This window comes from Equus quagga, chromosome 20 (genome assembly GCF_021613505.1).
Source record: "Equus quagga isolate Etosha38 chromosome 20, UCLA_HA_Equagga_1.0, whole genome shotgun sequence".
NCBI lineage: Eukaryota > Metazoa > Chordata > Mammalia > Perissodactyla > Equidae > Equus > Equus quagga.
This window is the reverse complement of record NC_060286.1, coordinates 13125647-13147534: the sequence shown is the minus strand read 5'-3', so window position 1 is coordinate 13147534 and position 21888 is coordinate 13125647. Positions and strand designations below refer to the sequence as shown.

The 21888-nt window shown below is 41.8% G+C and overlaps 2 protein-coding genes across 11 annotated transcripts in view; one reads left to right on the top strand and one right to left on the bottom strand.

Moving 5' to 3' along the window:
• The window catches only part of LOC124231003 (DNA repair protein RAD51 homolog 2), a 560668-nt gene extending 553529 nt beyond the window's left edge, over positions 1-7139 (bottom strand). For 6 of the 10 annotated variants that reach the window (XR_006886344.1, XR_006886345.1, XM_046647612.1 and 3 more), the window contains exons 1-4: positions 6021-6077; positions 4632-4700; positions 2173-2283; positions 916-1029 (exon numbers count right to left, since the gene is read on the bottom strand). Coding sequence is in view for 8 of the 10 variants with exons in the window: in XM_046647612.1 (XP_046503568.1) it covers positions 916-1029; positions 2173-2256 (198 nt within the window). In the remaining 2 variants the exon portion in view is untranslated. Of the gene's footprint in view, positions 1-915; positions 1030-2172; positions 2284-4631; positions 4701-5890; positions 5995-6020; positions 6078-6778; positions 7090-7120 lie in introns of those variants that run through there. The other 4 variants (XM_046647615.1, XM_046647614.1, XM_046647613.1 and 1 more) reach the window with 4 other exon arrangements.
• Positions 7140-7310: 171 nt separating this feature from the next.
• The window catches only part of LOC124230816 (zinc finger FYVE domain-containing protein 26), a 62064-nt gene continuing 47486 nt past the window's right edge, over positions 7311-21888 (top strand). Inside the window, exons 1-10 of the mRNA XM_046647198.1 lie at positions 7311-7374; positions 7870-8146; positions 10070-10145; positions 14279-14368; positions 15769-16291; positions 16933-17063; positions 17664-17828; positions 17975-18063; positions 18995-19158; positions 21542-21745. Coding sequence (XP_046503154.1) covers positions 7953-8146; positions 10070-10145; positions 14279-14368; positions 15769-16291; positions 16933-17063; positions 17664-17828; positions 17975-18063; positions 18995-19158; positions 21542-21745 — 1636 coding nt within the window. The 5' untranslated portion in view covers positions 7311-7374; positions 7870-7952. The remainder of the gene's footprint in view (positions 7375-7869; positions 8147-10069; positions 10146-14278; positions 14369-15768; positions 16292-16932; positions 17064-17663; positions 17829-17974; positions 18064-18994; positions 19159-21541; positions 21746-21888) is intronic.

Sequence of the window (21888 nt, the reverse complement as noted above, 5' to 3'; positions counted from 1 at the left end):
GTGGCTAATGAGTGGAGCAGGTCCATGCCTGGGATCCAAATTAGTGAACCTGGGCCACCAAAGCAGAACACGTGGAACTTTAACAACTTGGCCACAGGGCCAGCCCCCTCAGAAGTTTAAAAGGACACTAACATTCCTTCCTTCCTCCTTCATAGAATTGCACCCTACTTTATTGCTCAGTGGATACCAAATTTCAATATGAGACAGTAAGGTAAGTAATTTACAATTCACATAAATAAATACATTTGCAAAGCACTGAACATACTTTTAGGCAACTCTTATTTTGGGAAAACAAGACCTTTTCTACCATGTACAAAACTTACATTTTTAAAAGCTAAAATATAAAAAGTAGAAACGTAAAATGTAGAAAATGTAAAATGTAGAAAGAATGAAAAAAATAGTATAACTTGATGAGGACTTGTTATAAAAGACTTTAACTCTTCTCAAGAGTGAGGATAAATTTTTAAGTGTTATTTATTCAATCAATAAGCTCATATAAGTCCAACATGCGTACTTTATGATATGGAGTAAGTGATGGTGGTAAAAGTTAGTATAACAGAGACAGGAACATTCTAAAATTAAGAATATACTATAATTTAACCATGAGGTCCACAAATCCTACCCAAACAACAAAAGAGAAAGATGACCTTTTGAAATATCACTATCAGCTACAGAGAAAACACTTCCTGTTGCCCCCTAATACCCATAATTAGGAACTGTCTACCACGAGCTTATAAACTACATGAAATTTTCACATATATTCTCATTAGAAAACTCATTCTATGGTGTGAGAGTCAGTATTTTTGAGGTGTTGTTCATCTCTATCTTTTCTTTTGCCTCATCCCCAAAAATATTTTAAATGAGATAAAGCATCATTTCAAAATACAAATCGTAGTAAAAAAAATATATATATACCGTTTGCATCCGTGGGGCACAGGCCCTGCTGACCATACACAGAAGTTCATGGACACCTCGATAACTAAGGCCAGTCATTTTCATAAGCTCCAGTGGAGAAAGACATAAAAAGTCCTAAAGAGACATAAACAGAATATTTTAAATATATATGTGCAATAAAGCTACTGGAATTAAAAGGAAAATTTCAATTGACACTGTTCATGTGTAGAAAAAAGTGAAATTTATTGTAGATCAAAGATTTACGTGTTCCTTATAGTATTTTCCCCCTAAATATACCTTAACTAAAAGATATGATGATAGTCTTAGACTATAATTATCCAATTTAGTTGGCATATACCATACACTGTAATTACCCAGTTTAGTTGGCATTTACCAGAGGACACACCATGTAACATCACATAGCAGCAGCATCCAATCTGGGTGTAGAGACTGCACTTGTGCCTCAAAGAGTTGGGGCACAAATAGATGTCCAGAAAGCATCAGGTTGAAATGAGTTTCTTCCTAAGCTATGAGATCATTTGGAGGAAGTATTTGATAATTGAGAGAGAATAAAACTGACTATGGAATGAAATGTTAAATTTCACACTTTTAGGAGCGTTTCAAAGTATGAACACGAGGATTACTAAATGTATAACAGAGGAACCAAAGATATCGTTATCACACACAAAACAATTTTTTTAAAATTGCAGCAGGCTCTGAAAGTCTGTCTTATTAGGGATTAAATCCTAAGATAAAACCTTAAATCTTATTTAACCTCCTAAGAGGGATTTGATTCACTATCGTGCTTAAAAATGCAACATCTCCTCTACACATTTCTCTCAACCCAACCACAGGAAAATGACTCTAACTATTAATTTCTCTTATTTTCAAGAAAAATTATCCATTTTGAATACCATCTCCTCATTTGAGTCAGATTTCTCATCTAACGACAAAATATCTTTTAAGTAGATAAAACTTCTCTAGAATCCCAAATAAATGGCACAGGTGTACTTCACCTTATGCCACAAGCAATCTCCCCCCACCGAAATACAAAAATATTGAATTTGGATAAATGAAACCACATTTGGAAATACAACCTAAGTGGCTTGTTATTCGAAATTAGCCTATGAAGAAGTACCACCATTTATCTTCTTTTTAACAAACATAAGTTTTCATATTTCAACTATTAGCTATTTAAGGCTTATTTAAGAGTTAAGGTATACTTAAAATTAATTTGTACTTAAAGTTTCTCATTGGGAAAAATTAAATGCATTTTACCCGACAGGTAACAATCTGATGTCTGCTCAGACGGTCACACAGCTCTTGTGATAAACCCACTCGTCTTAGTTTCTTGCTACCCATGCCTCCAGATGCAGCAAAAGAAGAACCCTGAAAAAAACAGAAAATAGCATAAGTAATAGTAGATGGGCTATCTGAAACACTGTATCAATTAAAAAGTCTTCAAACTTGTCCACACACAAAATGCAATGTATAGTATTTAAAATATTACTGATAAAATAAAGGAAGGCTACAGAATCTTCCTAAATGTTTTAAACAGGAGAGACAACTGTTTGTCAAACATGAGCACAGAGAAACAAGGCAACATAAGAATGTGCATTTCACACAATTCTTTGATACTTATTACATGAATATAACAACACTTCACATTTGTATAGCATCTTAAGATTTTCAATGCATTTATAAATTTCATTTGGATCTTTGATTAGCCTTCAAGGCATATTTCCAAACAGCACTCCTAGAAAGTATTTACTTTCATTGCACTGTAACGATAATGTTTATTGAGCACCTACTCTATACCAGGCACAGTTCCAAAGCTTCACATAAATTATCATATTTAATCTTCTCAACAGCCCTATACGGAGGGTTGATTATTGGTCCCATTTTTACATATGAGAAAACTAAAGCCTGGACAGGTTAGCTATTCTAGTATCATCAGAAAAAGTAATTAGTGGATTCATAAACTGAAGCCAGGGAATCTGACTCTGAGGCCTATCCTCCTAACCATCACACTCTACTACAAGTCCATAATCGTATCTAACCTCTCCTTTTCCTATGAGTCAGAACAAACCTCTGAATCAAATGAGATTTATTTCAGGTGTTATTTACAAATTGAAATTGTCTTTTTATTATACTAGCTGCTCACATTCCCACATGCAATGAAATTTCACTCTTGTGGAACCTCACTAGAGCTAAATAAGGCTCACAAAGTATTTGCCTTAGAGAGCTCGAAGAGAGTCCCGTAATAGTGTACACAAAGGAGAGGCTGTGTGTCTCACTCAGCCGGCAAAACATCCTGTGGATAAGTAGAAATAGGAACTCTTCATTGTGTCAGGCGATAAAGCAATATAATTATCAGAAAAGGAGTTATATTGGAACGAAAATATATACTAAGAATGTAGATGTTTATTTCTATTACAACAGCCCAATTTTCCATTTAACATTTAAATTCTCTCAGTTGAATTGAAACTTTCTCTCTCAGACACACACACACACACACACACACCCCCCCAACAAATACAAAATGTATTGTTTCTCTCAATGGGAATTTGACAGTATTGATTACTGTTTCCTCAAAAGAAAGTTTACCAAGCAGCATCTGCTCTATCATGACGTAGTGCTTTTACAAATCAGGTAGTTCTGGGTAATGACATCATTTAGATGGATAAATTCATTAAAAAAAATACATTCAAAATGAAAACCCCAAGTTACCTGGATTTTCTTTCTTTTTTTTTTTTTTTTGGCACCTGAGCTAACATCTGCCAATCTTTTTTTTTTTCCTGCTTCTCCCCAAAGTCCCCCAGTAGATAGTTGTATATTCCAGTTGTAGGTCCTTCTGGTTGCGCTGTGTGGGACACCACCTCAGCATGGCTCAAGGAGCGGTGCCATGTCCGCACACAGGATCTGACCCAGTGAAATTCTGGGCAGCCAAAGCTGAGCACGTGAACTTAACCACTCGGCCACTGGCTGGCCCCTTACCTGGAATTTAACAATGACCAACTCTGCTCTCTCTGCCTCATTAGCGCCACTCTCGTCACTGCCTGGACTACTGCTTACTGTCTCTGGTCACTCCCTGCCAGCCAAAAGAAAATCTTTTCATTTATTCCTTCCCCTGACACTTAAGTACACACTCTGCTGAGCTCTGGATACTAGAACCATTTAAGCATATTCCCTCCCCTTGGGGAACTCACAGTAATAGACTAAAAGAAATGTATACAAAAATAATTAGAGTCATCCATTAATTATTGTCATGGCATTTAAATGTGCTGTGGAAGTACACGGGAGGAAGCACCAAACTGGCCTGCAAAAGTCAGGTCAGTGCCACAATCCTGCCAGATTACTAAAGTTACTCCAATACTGTCACTCTCATCCTTTAAACCACCCATCAAACCATCAGACCACAGGATAAATTCCACACTGCTTAGGATCCCATAAAGACCCTTGATAGGGGCCAGCTGGGTGGTGCAACAGTTAAGTTCGCACGTTCGGCTTTGGCGGTCTGGGGTTCGCTGGTTCGATACCAGGTGCGGACATGGCACCACTTGTCAAGCCATGCTGTGGCAGGCGTCCCACATATAAAGTAGAGGAAGGTGGGCACGGATGTTGGCTCACAGCCAGTCTTCCTCAGCAAAAAGATGTTAGCTCAGGGCTAATCTTCCTCCAAAAAAAAAAAAAAAAAACCTTTATAAACTGGTCCCTCACGTCCCCCTCATTCATACCTGATTGCAAAGCCCAGATCCTGGCCTTCCTGGCAGTTACTTCACCTCTCAGTGTCTTAGTTGCGTCATCTGTAAAAACAAAGGGTAATTCAAATACCTACTTTACATGAATGTAGTGAAGGTTAAAGGATTTGGATGGTGCCTGGCACACAGTGCTCAAGGTTAACGATCACTATCATTATCCATTCATTCAGCAAAACATCACTGGCCACCTCCCACATGACCTGCTCTCCAGCCACAACAGTAAATTTGTAGGTTACTCATGTGCCATCCGGCCTACCTGACCTTCCTCCACAAAGCCTTCCCTCAACTCAGTCTCTTCCTCTCCAATGTTCTCACCACACCTTGTATATATTTATTCGGTTGTCTTATTAATGCATTAGTACGGCTTGCCTGTTTGTTTCTTCCACTTGAGACAGTAAGTTCCTGCTGTGTGTGTGTGTGTGTGTGCGCGCGCGCACACACCCATATGGGGAGTGAGGGAAGACAGTCAACCCTGGAGACTGAATCCTCTCCTCATCAAGAAAAGAAAAATCCTCGCTAGATTTCAATGAAAACTGTTAAGCAACTAAAATCTCATATTTACTGAGCCCATATAACATGCCAAACACTGTTCCAAGCGCTTAGGATGTTTCACCCCGTTTTACAGGTTAAAAACACTGAGGCGGGGCTGGCCCCGTAGCCGAGTGGTTAAGTTCCCGCGCACCACTGCAGGCGGCCCAGTGTTTCGTTGGTTCGAATCCTGGGCGCGGACATGGCACTGCTCATCAAACCAGGCTGAGGCAGCGTCCCACATGCCACAACTAGAAGGACCCACAATGAAGAATATACAACTATGTACAGGGGGGCTTTGGGGAGAAAAAAAGGGAAAAAATAAATAAATAAAATCTTTAAAAAAAAAAAAAAAACACTGAGGCAGTGAGTTGAAAAACTTGCGCAAAGTCTAACAGCTGGCATATGGTGGAGTCCGAATTCTAATCCAAGGATCCGACTCCAGATTCCACGCTATTGACTACCTCTCCTTGAACACCACATGAAGGGGGACAGACGCTAAACTTCCCCTAATGACGGGCTCCCTTGCCTAGACCCCAAACTGCCAGCAAGTGGGAGGAATGGGTGGGCATCAAGAAGCGAAAACATCACCCCAGAATCCCCTAAAAAAAGTTTCTTCCAACAAGGAGCACTTTTCAAGCATCCCCCATAAGAAGGCCAGAAGCCCCCAGTCACGCGGCGGGGTTTTGGTTAAGATCACTACCAACCTAAGTGGGCGTGGCCTGCACCCAACAGTGACTCTCCTCTTCCCCGATATCAATGCCCAGGGAGCGAGCAGGAAACAATGAGCGCACCCCACTTCCCCAAAACCGCCCCCCACAGGAAACTTTCCAGTACCGGGTCTGCAGCATCCAACTTTCAAAGTTTCCCCCACCCCTCACACAGTTCCCCGCGGAAAGCGCCGCGGGGAAACAACCGAAGCGCTGGTTGGGTCGTCATCCTGGCAAAATATCCAATCAGAGGTAGGCAGAGGCCCAGGTCGGTTCCGCAGCTCGCTGGGAAATGTAGTTTACACTCTATAATAAATCTGGGAGTCCCAGTCAGTTTCTCAACATAGTAATTATCAAAATCCGGTGGAGGAACATCAGCAGAGTATGAAGCAAGGAAAAACTTTGCTTGGAAATTTCTCTTTTCTTTCTTTTGTGACTACATTTAAAAATTGCTTAAGGGACCAGAGAGGCATGTTAGTTTTCTGGAAATAGATTACGATCCACTTATCATAGAAGAGGTTTTGGAAAAGAGCTTTGATTTGTTTTGGTTTGCTTTTTTCACCATCCTTTGGTGGTGAAATAGTTTGGGAAATGCTGAACGAAATTGCTCAAACTGAAAACACAATGGGGAAACGTGAGAGTTTGTAGTTGAAGAACATGAAGGTTCGGTTTAAAAGCAGCTGTGATGAGGAAACCTAGTAAAACTGTTACTTTAAGACTCGGTTTCGGATTATTATATTTTCGAAAAGGTTTTGCTCATTCTTTGCTCTCATCTTCCCTTTGCATAACTCTATCTTAAAATTTAGCCCACTGTATCCTAATTATTGACCTGCACCCCTTACTAGACTGTGAATTCCTTGACGACAGAGACTGTATCTTATTTACCTTCTAAAGTAGGGCCTAGCTTTCCGATCAATTAACAGTTGTCAGGCAAACGAGAAAATAAATGAATGCAGTTCAGCAGAAGAAAAATGGGAATTCAGAAGGTAGGGTTCTGGGATTATACGAGAGCCCAAGTGGACAGAATAACAATGGAGGAGGATCCAGGTCTCCTTGCTCTGGGTATCCCCAGGGCCTGGCAAAAGTTGGCGCTCAGTAAATGCTGACTTCAAACGCTAGGGAGAAAAGAGAACGGAAGAAAAAAATCAACGGACACAGCTATCCTCGCCACCTACTCTGCCGAACGCAGAAAGGAAGGTGTTGAGCAGAGGAGCCGTCAATACTGACCGGGTTGGTCCTTAGCAAGGTGGCCGATTTACTTTTTCCTAGCATCCTAGCTTCCTCTAGTGCACAGAGGTGGCGTCACGTGACCTAAACAAATATGGCGCTTTATTTGCATCTTCTCTCCATTGACCAATAGGAGTAGCCGCCGTCGGTCGCCACTCTCCCCTCCTCCTCAACCTCCCGAATGGGATCTGTCACCTGACTCGGCTCAAACATGGCTGCGCTGGAAGCTCTATTGCTTTGGGCGCCGGGAGCAGGTGAGTGTATGGCGCCCCAGAGAAGGCGGAAGCGTTCTCCACGACCCCTGTAGGGAGCGTCCCTGCGCCCCAAGCCCCACCGCTCTCCAGTTCTGACACAGATTCGTCTCCTGATCTTCAGTCCTCTGCCTTCAGAGAGGGCTCCAACTAGGGAGGTTCCTACTGAATTTCTCATCCTTAAGGAGGCGACCACCTGGGGATTTGGAGCCGGACTGGGCATAAAGTTCAGGAGGGAATACGGAAGTGGAGTTATGAGTGTGCGCCTCGGGCTAATACGACGATTAATGTTAATTAAATATTGGATGCGCGTAGAGCGATGGGATCCACCCCTTGGGAAGGTGGAACTTCTCAAAAAGAGATAGTAACATGTCAAATCAAAGTTACAAGGATAATTAGCAAAGTCAGTCCCGCCTTTCCCAGTCGGGCTGGTAGTTGCTTGTTTGTTTAAATATAGTTCCTTCCATTTCTTCTCACTCTGGTGGATATTGTTTCTAGGAGGTACTCCACGAATGAGAAAACTGACAATGTGTTCTGCGTAATTCATATCTTTCTGTCTCCCTGCACTCTGTGCTGGGAAAATGCATCATCCATTTGGAAAAGAGGAAACTGCTTCCCAGAAGCAGCTTTTTGGATTTTTCTGTGAGTGCCTTCGAAGAGGAGAATGGGAGTTGGCACAGGCATGTGTGCCTCAGCTACACGAGGCACAAGGGGATATCCCAAAGAAGGTGGAAGATATACTTCAGGCGCTGGTGGTCTGTCCAAATCAACTGAGGTAAGGGATCTCTCCTCCTGCCGGAGAGTTACGGGGCGCCAGACGCAAGGTTCAATATTGGGCTCTGCTCAATGTGCCTCACTCAACTATCCGCTGAAGAATTAGCACAGGCAGACTGTATTTCACATGCTCTGAAAATTTACATCTGTAATACATGTCTATTACTTAACCAATATTGGCTTTGAATTATCACCTGGAGCTGCAGTTAAGCCTGGCCAGCAAAATGTGCCTGAAATCATTCTTTCTTGCTTATTATCAGTAAAGTTAATAGTGGAACTGCATTGAAAAGCATTTTCTTTGCCTCCCAAAAAGCAAACCCTGCTCTCTTCTTGCTTATGAAATTGAAGATATTGTTGTAGCTTTAACAAAGGACTGGAGGTGAATTCACTTAAAGCTTTTTATTTTAAACTAACTATAGACTTACAAGAAGTGCAAAAATAATACAAAGAGCACCCTTTCCCCCGCTTCCCCCAATTGTGACATCTCATGGAGCCATAGTACAATATCAAAACTGGGAAATTGGCACTGATACATTACTGTGAACTAGACTACACACCTTATTCCATTTTCACCATTTTTTAATCTGCATTCACTTTTGTGTGTAGAAATTGCAAATATCTATGCAATTTTATCCATGTATAGATCTATGTAACTACCACTATAATCAAGATACAGAATTGCTCCATCACCACAAAAGATTCCCTTTTTCCCTCTTTGCCTCTTTGTATTTGGACTCCTCCTTGTCCCCTAGCAACCACTGTTTTCTATCTAAATTTTTAATGAAGTTCTTCCTGGCACTGCTATTAACAACTAATGGTATACAAGTTAAATGAACTGTCCAATCTCTCCCTCATTTTTTCTTACTTTGGCTGTATGCTATACAGGTTAAGTACTGTATTAGCACGTGTATAGTGAAGACTTAGATGATTCTTTTCTTCCTTTATTTTTTTTCCGTTAAATTTAGATTCTAGCCAGTTACTGTCTCATTTAAAATATTAACTTCAAAGAAAGACTTATGAATTCCTATAACCCTGTTTTTAGCATGGAGTTAAAAATAAATTTTTAGGGGCCAGCCCATGGCCAACTGGTTAAGTTCACACACTCTGCTTTGGTGGCCCAGAGTTTCGCCAGTTTGGATCCTGGACGTGGACATGGCACTGCTCATCAAGCCATGATGAGGCAGTGTCCCACATAGCACAACCAGAAGGACCTACAACTAGAATATACAATGTGTACTGGGAGGCTTTGGGGAGAAGAAGAAAAAAAAAGTTTGGCAACAGATGTTAGCTCAGGGGCAATCTTTAAAAGAAAGAAATTTTTATGAACTTCCTTTTTTTCTTTAAAACTACTTGATTGAGTTTCTATTTTCAAGAATATACATTAGATTACTCTGCCTTTATGGTTTTCTATGTAATATTGTTTTGTTTAAAAATAATAAAGACTAGGGGCCGGCCCAGTTGCACAGGGGTTAAGTTCAAGCACTCCACTTTGGTGGCCCAGGGTTCCCCAGTTGGGATCCTGGGCACAGACCTATACATTGCTTATCAAGCCATGCTGTAGCAGGCACCCCACATATAAAGTAGAGGAAGATGGGTGCAGATGTTAGCTCAGGGCTAATCTTTCTCAAAAAAAATAAAAAGTAAAAAAAATAAAAATAAAGACTAGATAGGGAGGTGGAGGTAGGATTAAGACATTTTCTTTTTTTTCTTTTTTTTTCTTTTTTTTAAGTGAAAGCTGCCAGCTCTGTTCTGGTTCTGGTTTTATTGATCTGTTGTATACATTGGAAAATTTCTCATTAGAACAGTGTCTTGCCTGTTCAGGTTTTAAACAGACTGAGCAATGAAATCTAAATCTTGGATCACAAAAGAGATAAGGTAAGTAGAAACTCTTCATTTAGAAATTCTTTTGTTTTACATTTTTCAGATGTGGACAGGACATCAACCCTCAGAGATTAGCCTGGGTCTGGCTTCTTGTACTGGAAACATGGTTGGGGGAAAAGGTAAGTAGGTTTATATCTCAAATTTTCTCCTGAGGCTGAGACTGAGGGGGTAGTTATGAGATTTTCCTTCTATCTGTTACTTCCCTTATTATGAGGTTTATCATGTTCCTCTCCCAGTATTATAGTGAGAATGCCTTAAATTTTTATTGCTGTCTCCTTACCTAAATTCATTCTTTAATTCACGGTCATACTTTGGCATGTAATACCATTTGAGGTGATACCATTTTGTCAAATACCACTGTGAGTTTTGTGCCTGAGTAGAACTTTGCAGAACTCAGTGATAGTGACAAGATAGCAAATAAAGCATGAGCCTCATAATTCTCAAGTAATGAGGAATTGGCTGAACTGGAACCTGGTGGTTCTTCCATAAATCTTATTTTAACTAGTCCAGTGCAGTGAAATTGTATAGATTTGAACCTCATTAATTAGTAATTTAATAACTCACATGAATTGAACTAAAAGTTACCTAATATAAAAAACAAAGTAAGCAAATTAATAGTGAAAGAAAACTTGTAAGGAAGTGGGTTTTTTTTAAAAACAAAAGTTGCCGTTAAAAGCCTTTTTAGAAGTTTGTAATAATTATCAGAAATTAATATCCATTAAGAGAATTTCTCTGAATCAATCCTGTATTAAACTCAGACTTTAAGATTTAAGTGAGGAACCTCTGACTCAAGAGAAATGACTGGCCCAAGGTCACACGATGAAGTTAGTTGGCAGAACTAGAGCTGGAACCAAGATCTTCTGACTTCAAGTCCCCAGTCCTTTGCTTTTTCCACCTCAACATTATTTTTAGCCTTCATGGACTTAAAGTAGGAAACCAAAAATTCTGTTTTGTAAATGTCAATAATTTAGCCTAATTTTCTTCTTTACCCCCTCAGTCATCAGAATTAATTTTGTCTTTAGTTCCATTTTGCCTTAGACTTACCCTTATCCACATAGCTGTCAAAAAGTAACAGAAATTACTAATCTAAATGGAGCTCTTATTCAGGGATGAGATAATTGCTAATTATCAAATTACCAGAGATAATTTGCCAATTGTTTAGCAAAAAGAAATGACAAAAAGACTAGCAGGAGAGGGTTGAAAGAGAAGCAAAATTAAAAAATAGTCAACCCCAAGATGATTGAGTTGGCTATAGGTTCAGATCTAAAAGAGAAAACTTGAGCTAAAATATTCAATACTATCTTCAAAGAGAAAAAGAAAAGTATGTCTTATGTTCCTGACTAAGGATCTTCCCAATACACACATGGAATTTGTCAAGCCAGATGAACTTTCCCCTCACAAGAGAGTATTTGCTTACTTTATGCCTGATTGGTTCCTTATTTTCTGGACAGTTGCTCAACTGGATCAGGTGGTGGATTTCACTTCCCTGGCTGCTTAGCACACTCTAACAGTTATTCTTGTTTTTCCCAGCATCAAAGATCATTTGGTCCTTAAAGCTCCATGCCTCAGTTATTTAAACAGTTGTGGGAATGTTTTAAACTTTATACAGGACCTCAGAGAATTTTCAAGGTTTATACAAGGATCAAGACTTCAGGGGCCAGCCCCGTGGCCAAGTGGTTAAGTTTGTGCCCTCTGCATTCGGCGGCCCAGGGTTTCGCCGGTTCGGATCCTGGGCGTGGATGTGGTACCGCTCATCAGGCCACGTTGAGGTGGCGTCCCACATGCAACAACTAGAAGGACCCACAACTAAGAATATGCAACTATGTACTGGGGGGATGGGGTAGAAAAAGCAGGGGGAAAAAAAAGAAGAAGATTGGCAACAGTTGTTAGCTCAGGCACCAATCTTCAAAAAAAATAAAAGACTCCAAATGCATTCTTGGAGTAGTTCTACATGGCCAGTCTTTATCCTGGAGTGGCCTCATCTTGTAGGCACCGTCTTGCTGTCTTGCTTGCTGGCTGGCTGTCGATCCTTTGCCAGTCTCCCACTTTCTGCCAAAAACTTCCTTTTTAATAATTAGTTGAAACAGTGATTCCATTTTTCCTTCATCCATTTTTGCCTTCTGCCTTTTTATCTTTTTTTTTTAAAGATTGGCACCTGAGCTAACAACTGTTGCCAATCTTCTTCTTTTTTATTTAATTCTTCTTCCCAAAGCCCCCCAGTATACAGTTGTATATTTTAGTTGTAGGTCCCCCTAGTTGTGCTATTTGGGGCGCCGCCTCAGCATGGCCTGATGAGTGGCGCCCATGTCAGCGCCCAGGATCCGAACCAGCGAAACCCTGGGCCGCCGAAGCAGAGCGCACGAACTTAACCACTCGGCCACAGGGCCGGCCCCTGCCTTTTTATCTTGTAGTGAGTTATCTCTACGTCTATAAGCATGTGTGCAAAGATTTAGCTGCAGAGATGTTCACTGCCGTGCTGCTTCTAATAGAGGAAAACTGGAAACAACTCCCACGTCCACAGTACAGGACTGGTTAATAAATGGAAGTATATCTATTTATAAAATACCATGCCACTATTAAAATTACGTGGTAAATGAATTTTCAGTGATGTGGAAGGATGTTCATACTCTACCTTGTGAGAAAAAAAAGTTTAATAAACAGAACATTTGGTAATGCATGCACAGAAAATGGTCTGAATGTCCTTAGACCACAGTATTAATGGTAGTTCTCTTTCAGTGGGAAGATTTGGGGGAGGGAGGGTGTTTGTGTGTATTTTCATTTGCCTGTTTGTATATTCTATTTTTCTACATTGAAGATGCTTTGCTTTTATAGTAAGAAAGTCTATGCTTGGAAACATTGAGCCATTCTTGCCTGTTTTAGGAATGTTAGTCATTTATGACCTTGGCTATGCTTAAAGTAATTTCACCAGTAAAATAAATATAAGCTAATCAGTCTTTAGGATTCTAGATGAAAGTCCTAAAATCTAACCAGACTTGTTCTTTTATTAAAGGCCTGCAATCTGGCCTTATCTATTCCTTCCTCTTAGTTCTCAAGAGAAGCGCTAACCTCCAGCTTCCCAGCATGAATTTTCTCCACCAACTTCCAATCACTAGTATCATACGAGCGTTCAGATGGCGTAGGTTCACTAGGGAAGGGCATGGTAAGAAGAAGCAGGATTTTGGACTAAGAACACGCTAGATCATGTTAGCCTCTGATGTGATGAGTGGCACATGAATAAAGTAAGTGTGATTTTGTGTTCTAAAGCCCCCTCACACACACACACACACACACACACACACACACACACACACACACACATTCTCTCACACTCCTGCAGGTACTTCTTGCCTTGAGTCAGGAGACTTTTCAATAAAACCCATGTTCTGGAAGCTTTAACCAGCTGCGTGATTTACAGGTGCTCTAATTTAAAGCAGTGTTTGTCAGGATTAGTCTCAGACTTTAATCTTATTTGTATTTGTGTCTGGAGAAAAGGAGACTTTAATTTTAGTTTTAAGGACCAGGTGAGGGGAAGTTATTGTGAAACAAGGAAATACAGGAAGACTCAGAACCGTTCTCCTCCTTTGTACATTAGCCTTCGCTGCTGGCATGTCTCATTAACAGACACTGGGATCAGATTTTCTTTTCACGCTTGAGATAATTGAAAATACTTCCTAACCTTTTCATCTTTAGTAAAGATTACTTTTTAAAATATATGCTTATGCCACAGGTTTGTTTGATTTAGAGATTAAATGAGATTTTTAAAATATGTGAAAATATGGCACACAGTACCTGGCACATGATAAGTGTTTAATAAACATTAGATCTCTTCTTCTTTACTTTTATTTTCCAACTGATAATGAATACTGAAAACAGAGGTTTGGACCAAAGAGGGATCACGTGGGCCATTCCATCCCAGGCTTACCCATAACTGGGTGTTTTGGAAACTGCAAGGGAGATTATTGGAGAAAAACTTCAAGTGACAGGAAAAAATCCCGTGAAATGAGTAAACCTTGGAGTTTGAGGCTGGTCAGGGTGGGGTTTAAGTGTTAGTATTTAAGAAGAGTATGCATCCAAGTTTAGCAATTTCATTTATAAAGAATAATATCTGAAAACATATCCAAGAATTTAATAGTTAAAAGTACTTTATCCTAGAGAAACAGCGGAAATAAAACTAAGTGGAGAGAAATATTTACTTGTAGTTTAACTAAAGCATATGCCTAATCTTTATGCTTCCTTCTTATGATTCTTCCAGAAGTTACTCCCAACTGTTCTCCGGAGAAAGCTTGAGTTTCTTTTATTGTCAGAAGACTTCCAAGGTGACATTCCAGAGGACATCCTCAAGGTGAGAGAGGGCTCTGGAGCCATCCGCCCAGGGTTACAGTCACTCAGCAAGCTTGACATCCAGGGATCCAGCAGAGACGGGTCCCCAGATGTTAGCTATATTCTGTTCTCAGGCAAGACCAGGCTAGGTCAAGGCCCCTCTGAGGGGAATTTAGAGGTAGGATAACCTTATCTGATTTTAGAATTCTTAGAGGTGGATTGTCCAGAAATACTAAGTATGGCTAGAGATTAAAGATTTTTTTGTTTCATGAAAAAGGAATGCATAACTTAGATTTAAACTAGGTGTTTGAATTTTTTCCAAGATAGGGATTGGGAATGTAAAGGGAGAAAGGAACTAGTGTATGTTGAATACTTCTGTAACAGGGGCACTGAATATGTTATAGTTAACCCTCACAACAACCTTCTGGGGGCGGATTCAAACTAAGTCTTAACTATATCTATACTTAAATGCCTGAGGGTGTGCTCTGAGGCTCAATACTTATTTTCTTCATGACCTGGCTGGCAGCTAATTAAAGACATATTTACAATAGGATTTAAAGCAGGGACTTTCACATGTATTAGATCAAGAACCTCATGGTCCCGTGACCATCTCGGAAGCAGTTAATGAAGAAGCATCCCTGAGCGCCATCCGTGGACATGGTGCTAAAGTGTGGGAAATCACCTGCCTCCCCACCCCCTTCCCCCTACTCCCACTCTGCACACAAATTACAGGTAGCGCTTCTTGCCTTAAGGGCTTGCAGTCTAGTTGGGGAGAATGACTGGTACACACGTGAGACAATTATGTACTAAACCATGTGGTACTAGCACTAGTGTTGGTACTGAAAGCCCAATAAATAGAGGGAGAGTGTGTGGGTTGGAGGTATTGGGGAAGGGAGGCTTTATAGAAGGATAAGGATTGAGCTAGACCTTAAAGCATGGCTAAAGATTTAGACCAGGGTTAAAAATTGGTGTGAAATGTTCTTTTAAAAATTGAATTTAAATGCCTTGAGGTGGCCATAATGTCTTATGCCATTTGTCACCTGCTTGGTCTGTGAGTTTGCAGTCCCTGATTTAGGTTGACAGTGCACATTTTGGAGGCAGTGGTGGGAGGTGTGGGGTCGGGTGGGGGGGACTAGCCTGGGCATGGAGGCCTTGGGCAATTGAGTTAATCTCTCTTTGCCTCAATCTCCTCATTTTCAAAATGAGGCTAATTGTAGTGTCCGCTTAAGGTTGTCATGAGGATTAATTTGATTTTTCTGTGTAAAGAGCCTGTGGTGACTACTACAGAAGTGTTTGCTACTGCTGCTCTTATATATACACTCACATACATATATGTACTGAAAAGAGGAAAACATCAAAGCATACAAATAGTAACATTCTAGATGTGCTCACCACCTATCCCTCTCTTCATCCTCTATTTAGGAGCTATATGAGGTCTTAGCACAAGACACAGTAGGCCCTGGGCTTGATGGAAATCGGAGGCGAGAGAACCGGACCCCTCAGCTCAGCTTAGAAGCTGTCTCTGTGCTCTGGGATCTTCTGAGGCAGGCTCCCCAGCCGGCACAGGCCCTGCTGGAGCTTCTGCTTAGGGAGAATGATGGCACTGGCCTCTGTGGCTGGCCTCTGCAGAAGGCACTGGTGGACCTCATTCGAAAGGCACTACGAGCTTTGCAGGGCCCTGCTGCTGGGCCCCCTGGGGTAGTAGATGCCATCTATGGAGCCCTGCGGACCCTGCATTGCCCTGTAGAGCCCCTCGGGCTTGAGCTGCGTACTCTGTGTGAAGAGCTACTGGAGGCCTGCCGGTCTGAGGGGAGTCCACTGCAGGAGGAACGACTGCTCAGCTGCCTGCTGCACAGGGCCGGACAGGGCCTGGTTTCTCTATACGGCCATATCTATGCAGAGAAGGCCACAGAAAAGCCACAGAAGACCAAACCCTCGGGGAAAGGTGTGTTCCCTTTGCTGCTTCTCCTTGTGTGTTGGTAATTCCACTATGCCCAACCTCTCTGAAGTCCCTCTAGGCTGGTGCCTTCCATGTTGCTCAGGAAATCTAATGGGAGAGGCTAAGCAAAAATGGGTAAGAGGTTGTTTTTGTTTTTTGAGGAAGATTAGCCCTGAGCTAACATCTGCTGCCAATCTTCCTCTTTTTGCTGAGGAAGACTGGCCATGAGCTAACATCTGTGCCCATCTTCCTCTGCTTTATATGTGGGACACCTACCACAGCATGGCTTGCCAAGCGGTGCCATATCCACACCCAGGATCTGAACCAGCGAACCCCCAGCCGCCAAAGCAGAACATGTGCACTTAACCGCTGCACCACTGAGCCAGCCCCAAGATGTTCTTTTGTAAAAGCACAGATTTTGTAGTCTAAGATGGAGTGATGGCAAAAAATAGTAAAATAATAGAAATAGCAGGAAAGAGCATTTCAGAAGCTGCTGAGAGAAGTAAAATCTTTAAGACAGAAGTATAGAAAACCTGGTTTAAGGTTTTAAGAGTGAACTGTCACATCAGTTGGTGCTTCAGATGGGCTTTAGATTAGGAAAGAAGAGCTCCTGGTTACCTAATAATCCTTTCTGGTCTGATTTTTAGTCTCACCAGATCATCTAGATCCCGAGCGGGCAATGCTGGTCCTGTTCTCCAATGCTGATCCAGCCCAGGCTTGGAAATTGGCCTATTTCTACTGCCTGAGCAACAGCAAGCACTTCCTCGAGCAGATCTTGGTAAGTCAAACTTAATTATTCTTCCTCACAGAAGTACCCAGGGATTCTCTCCAGGCTTTTTCATTCCTCATTTCTCTCCCACGAATTTATCCAACACAAAGCAGTTTAATTAGTGGTGAGTCATTTTGTCCCGGCCATCCACAGTCTAGGGGAAAAGGGCTCCAATTCAGAATTGGAACCGCAGTCATTTTATATCCGTCCCTTGGCAGGAACTAAAATGTTGGATACGTGTAGCTTTCTGAAGGATGTGAAGAAGAAAAGACAGTGGCAGCAACATGTTGCCTGACGAGAGAATTTAATAGTTTACCTTCTGCTTTCAGATTGTAACTGAGCTTCAGTTTAATTCAACAGATATTTATTAACCTCATTCTATGTGCCATATACTGTGCCGGAGCTGGGGTTACAACAGAAGTCAGTCCCTGCCTTCAAGGAGCTTATAGCCTGGTGTTTTCATGAACATTTTTTATTCATCAGGCCACTTCTGTCATTGTCAGAAATCTCCCTGCTATACTAAAAGGCTTCTCACCCTAAGGAGCAGCCAGCTGGACTCATTCTTTCTAGTCCAAGTAGCTGCCTATAGCAGCCTCCTTTGGCTTACAGGTGACAGCGCTAACGCTGTTGAAAGAGGAAGACTTCCCAAGTCTTGGCAGCCTACTAGATAGAGAATTCAAGCCTCTCAGTCGACTGCTCGTGCTCCTGGGCTGGACACATTGCCAGAGCCTAGCAGCAGCCAAGAGGTTACTCCAGACACTCCACAGGACCCAGGTAACTTGCTCTGCACTCCCAGCTGCTCTGGAAGCAAGTGCTGTGGGGCTTTGGGCTGAGACAGAATGTGGAGTCCTGAAGTCAGTCACAACCTTTGACCCCAAGTGCCTGAATCAGCATCTCTTTCTTCTCCCATATCAACACAGGACCAAGGCTGTGATAAGCTCCTCAGGGATGCCTGTGATGGGTTGTGGGCTCACCTGGAGGTGCTGGAGTGGTGTGTTCAGCAAAGCAGGTATGGCCCTGTGCAGACAGCCCCTTCTCACCCTTGGGCACACTTGACCTGTGCTCTGCGTGTGTGGCCATTTCAAGGCATCTTCCACATAAATGTTTTGAGTTGGTAATGTTGACCAGGAATTAATGATTATTCCAACTATTAAACCAGGAAAGAAACATAAGTCATGATTATCTTCACTATAGCCATAAGGTCACAACTAGAGGATAATTTAAGGATGATGATAAAAAGAACAATAGCTCACATTTCCTGAGCACTTACTATATGTGAGGCATTGCTCTAAGCTCTTTACATGGATGATTTCATTTAAGCCTCACAATAATCGTATGAGGTAGATACCAATATTGTCCTCATTTTAAAGGTGGGACAACAGAGGTGTTAAATAACATGACCAAAGAGACACAATCCACATTCTTAACCATGTGTTATCCTGGATCACACTTTTATTCAACAACTGCTTATTGAACCATATGCGAAGCCATGTTTCCCTGATAACTTAGCCTTAGGTCTTCCCTACATCCAGGTTCCTCTTTTGCTCTTCACCCACCTCACCAGCACTTCCTGAAGGAGAGGAGGCAGAGGGGGAAGTAAGGAGGGGCCCTTATTCAAAGTAAAGCCAGAGAAGCTTGTGTCAGGTCTGAGCTAGGAAGAATACAGAAATTGGGAAGCTTAATCTGCAGGCCCTTTCTAGACCAATAAGGCCCTTGCTAGGTTTTTTTCTATAGAAATAAGGCTGACTTGATGATGTACTTCCCTGAGGGTAAATAAATGCTATGCTCTATCCTAGACCAACTGAAATTTAGTATTTGGGGAAGTGATACCTGCGGTGTTATGGGCCAGAGAGAAAGCACAAGAGGAAATCAAGCTTGGTCTTTCTCAGAGCAATTGTATAAATTGCCTTCCCTTCCATCCTCCCAACTGTCTCTTTCAGCAACCCCATACCAAAGAGAGATCTCTTGTGTCATTTACATGGTGGAGACAGCCACTCAGTGCTCTACTCTCTCCATCACCTTACAAACCTTCCAGCCCTCAGGGAGGAAGATGTTCTCAAGCTCCTACAAAAGGTGCCAGCCAGGGACCCCCAGCAACAGCATGGTGAGTTGATGATGGAGTGACTTTCAGGGTTCTCTCTTAGGACAATCTTACACATGTTTCTTCCAGCACAAGATTTATCTAGATGTGATTCCTGGGATCTGTCAGGATGAGTAATCCAGCAGGTGCCCTCTAAATTACTGCTGTTTGCTTCCGTCAGATTATAGGATGTAGGGGCATTCCTTCCCTTTCTTGGTGTGGTGTACGGAATCCTGTGAGCACAGTCCCATAAGAACCCTTGTCCTCATGGAACCATCTCAGAACCACTAGCATACCTTCTTTCCGATGAAACAGAATTAGGAAATGTCCTCTGAATTTGCCACATTGTCATTGGCAGTGTTTATGCAAAGTCTTGATGAGTCTTTCCACGCTTCATAAACTTTTTCATAGTACATTTTGTGCCTTCCTTCACTCCCATATTTTCTTGATACTCTCCTTATCAGATAAAGGGGTTTAGAAGAAAGACTTGCCTAAAACAATAGCAAAGCCTTGTTTTAACTTTAGATCTTTGCTTAAAATTCAAGTCTCCATTAACAAGCTCTTTTTGCTCTCAAAAGTCATATCGTAGTGTAGTCACAATCTGCCATGCGGGCCAGGGACACTTACCCGTGAGAGAAACAAATGTTCTCATATAGCAGTAGATGTTTCTCAGCCTAGATATTGCTTTGATTTCCTTTTAAGAAGGACCTACCACTAATTGGAAAACCGGTGTTACTACATTCTATTTTTTTTCTGGAGAGATAGGCAACTTGTTTAGCAGATTTCCTAAAGGGAAGTGGAGCTCTCTGTTTTCTACATACAAGTACAAAAGGCTTTCAAAGAAGTATTTTATGTCTGATCCCTGTGACCCACCAAGACACACTTAGAATTTAAACTTGGAAAAGGCAAAGAGGAACATTAATAGGGCTGGGACTAGGATGAGGCAAGAGAAGCATGTAGAATACAAAATTTAAGGAGCCAATCCCTCTCAGGCTGGTGCAAGTACTTGCAGGTCCTGGGCCTGGGCGTAATGCCATGTAGAGGCCAGGAGCATAGAACCATATTGATCTCATTCTGCTTCTTACCCTGACCTTGGCAAGGCTGAGCTTCCTAGAAGAAGTAATCACTAGGAAGCCTGTATTAAAGGGGTTTATTGCAACATCCTAGTAGCAAAACATTCCTAAGTACTGCAATGCCCAGCCCTGCCCAAGAGGAATTTGCCTGAGTGAGGGATTCACTCAGTAGGACAAATGCAGCCATCAGAAATTTAGTTTATGAAGAAATATAATCAAATGCTTTTCCTATAATGGGTTAAGAAGTAGGAAAATGAAATCGTTTAGAGAATGTCCTTATATGTAACTTAACCATTCACACACACACACATGCAAAACTACCAAAGGGGTTAAACCAGAATGTTACAGTGATTGTGTTTAGCTGGTAGGATCATGGGTGATTTTTTTTCTTCTTTTTGCTTTACTACATTTAATGCTTCTTTTTTTGAGCAGGTTGTTCTTTTGTTATGGAAAGAATTAGGGCCAGATTTAGATATCTAGAGACCCTGTAAAGATTATGGTGCCCTCCCTTCCTCCTAAAGTTAAAAAAAAAAAATTTAAATGAGAAATTATAAATTATTAAACAAGTACAAGGAATTTCAAAAGAGTTTGTGATTTTTTTTCCCCATGATGTCTGCTTCAGTGCTTTCTTTCTTTTTTTTTTTAAAGCTTGGCCCTGAGCTAACATCTGTTGCCAATCTTCATTTTTCTTTTTCCCTTCTTCTTCCCAAAGCCCCCCAGCACATGGTTGTATATGCTAGTTGCAGGTCCTGCCAGTTCTGCTATGTGGGACGCCACCTCAGCATGGCTTGATGAGCAGTGCTAGGTCCGTGCCCAGGATCTGAACTGGCAAACCCTGGGCCACCAAAGTGGAGGATGAGAACTTAACCACGCGGCCACAGGGCTGGCCCCTTCTTAAAAGTATCAGATCTTTTTTAAAAAAGTTTCTGTTGCCTTTCCTCTCATCACTCAATCTAGATACATTTTAAGTCTACCTTTTGGATAATGTGGTACTAGGTAGACTAAACATTTGCTCTAAGTTTTGATTTTTTAACAAAGGAAAAACAAGTATTTTAAGAAATATAAGAAAAAGACCTATTAAAAAGCCATGAGGGCTGTGTCGAACAGACATGGAGAAGGGAGGGTGGTGGGGAAAAGGAAGTGGAAGGGACTGAAGGTTGACGTTGACCAGAGGAGAAGGCCTGGAAGGGATGGTGATGAAACTGACAGGAAGGAGAAAGGGTGAGAGCACTTAGGGACCTAGGAGTGCGGCAGCTCTCTGCTTCAGCCGTACTTGCAGCCCATGCCTGAAAGAATCAGCTCTGAAGTTCTGCGTATTTCCCTCTACAATTCAGATTCGGCAGATACCCTGGCCCCTGAGCACCTCAGCCAGTGCCAGAACCTGACACTCTACCGGAGCTTCTGTGCCATGAAGTATGCCATCTATGCCCTCTGTGTGAACTCACACCAGCACTCCCAGTGCCAGGAATGCAAAGACAGTCCCTCTGAGGACCTGGCGTCAGCTGTGGAGCCCGCGAGTGATTCTCTCCCCTCCCCAGGTACAGTGCTTCCCCCTCATCCTTGGCGGAAGCTGGTAATACCCTGTCCCAGTGAATTCTTTGTGTGAGAGCCCTTTTCCACCAGGATTGGGCGTAGTGGCCTTGGTTTCATTATGCCCAGGAATATTTTCATCCATTTATCA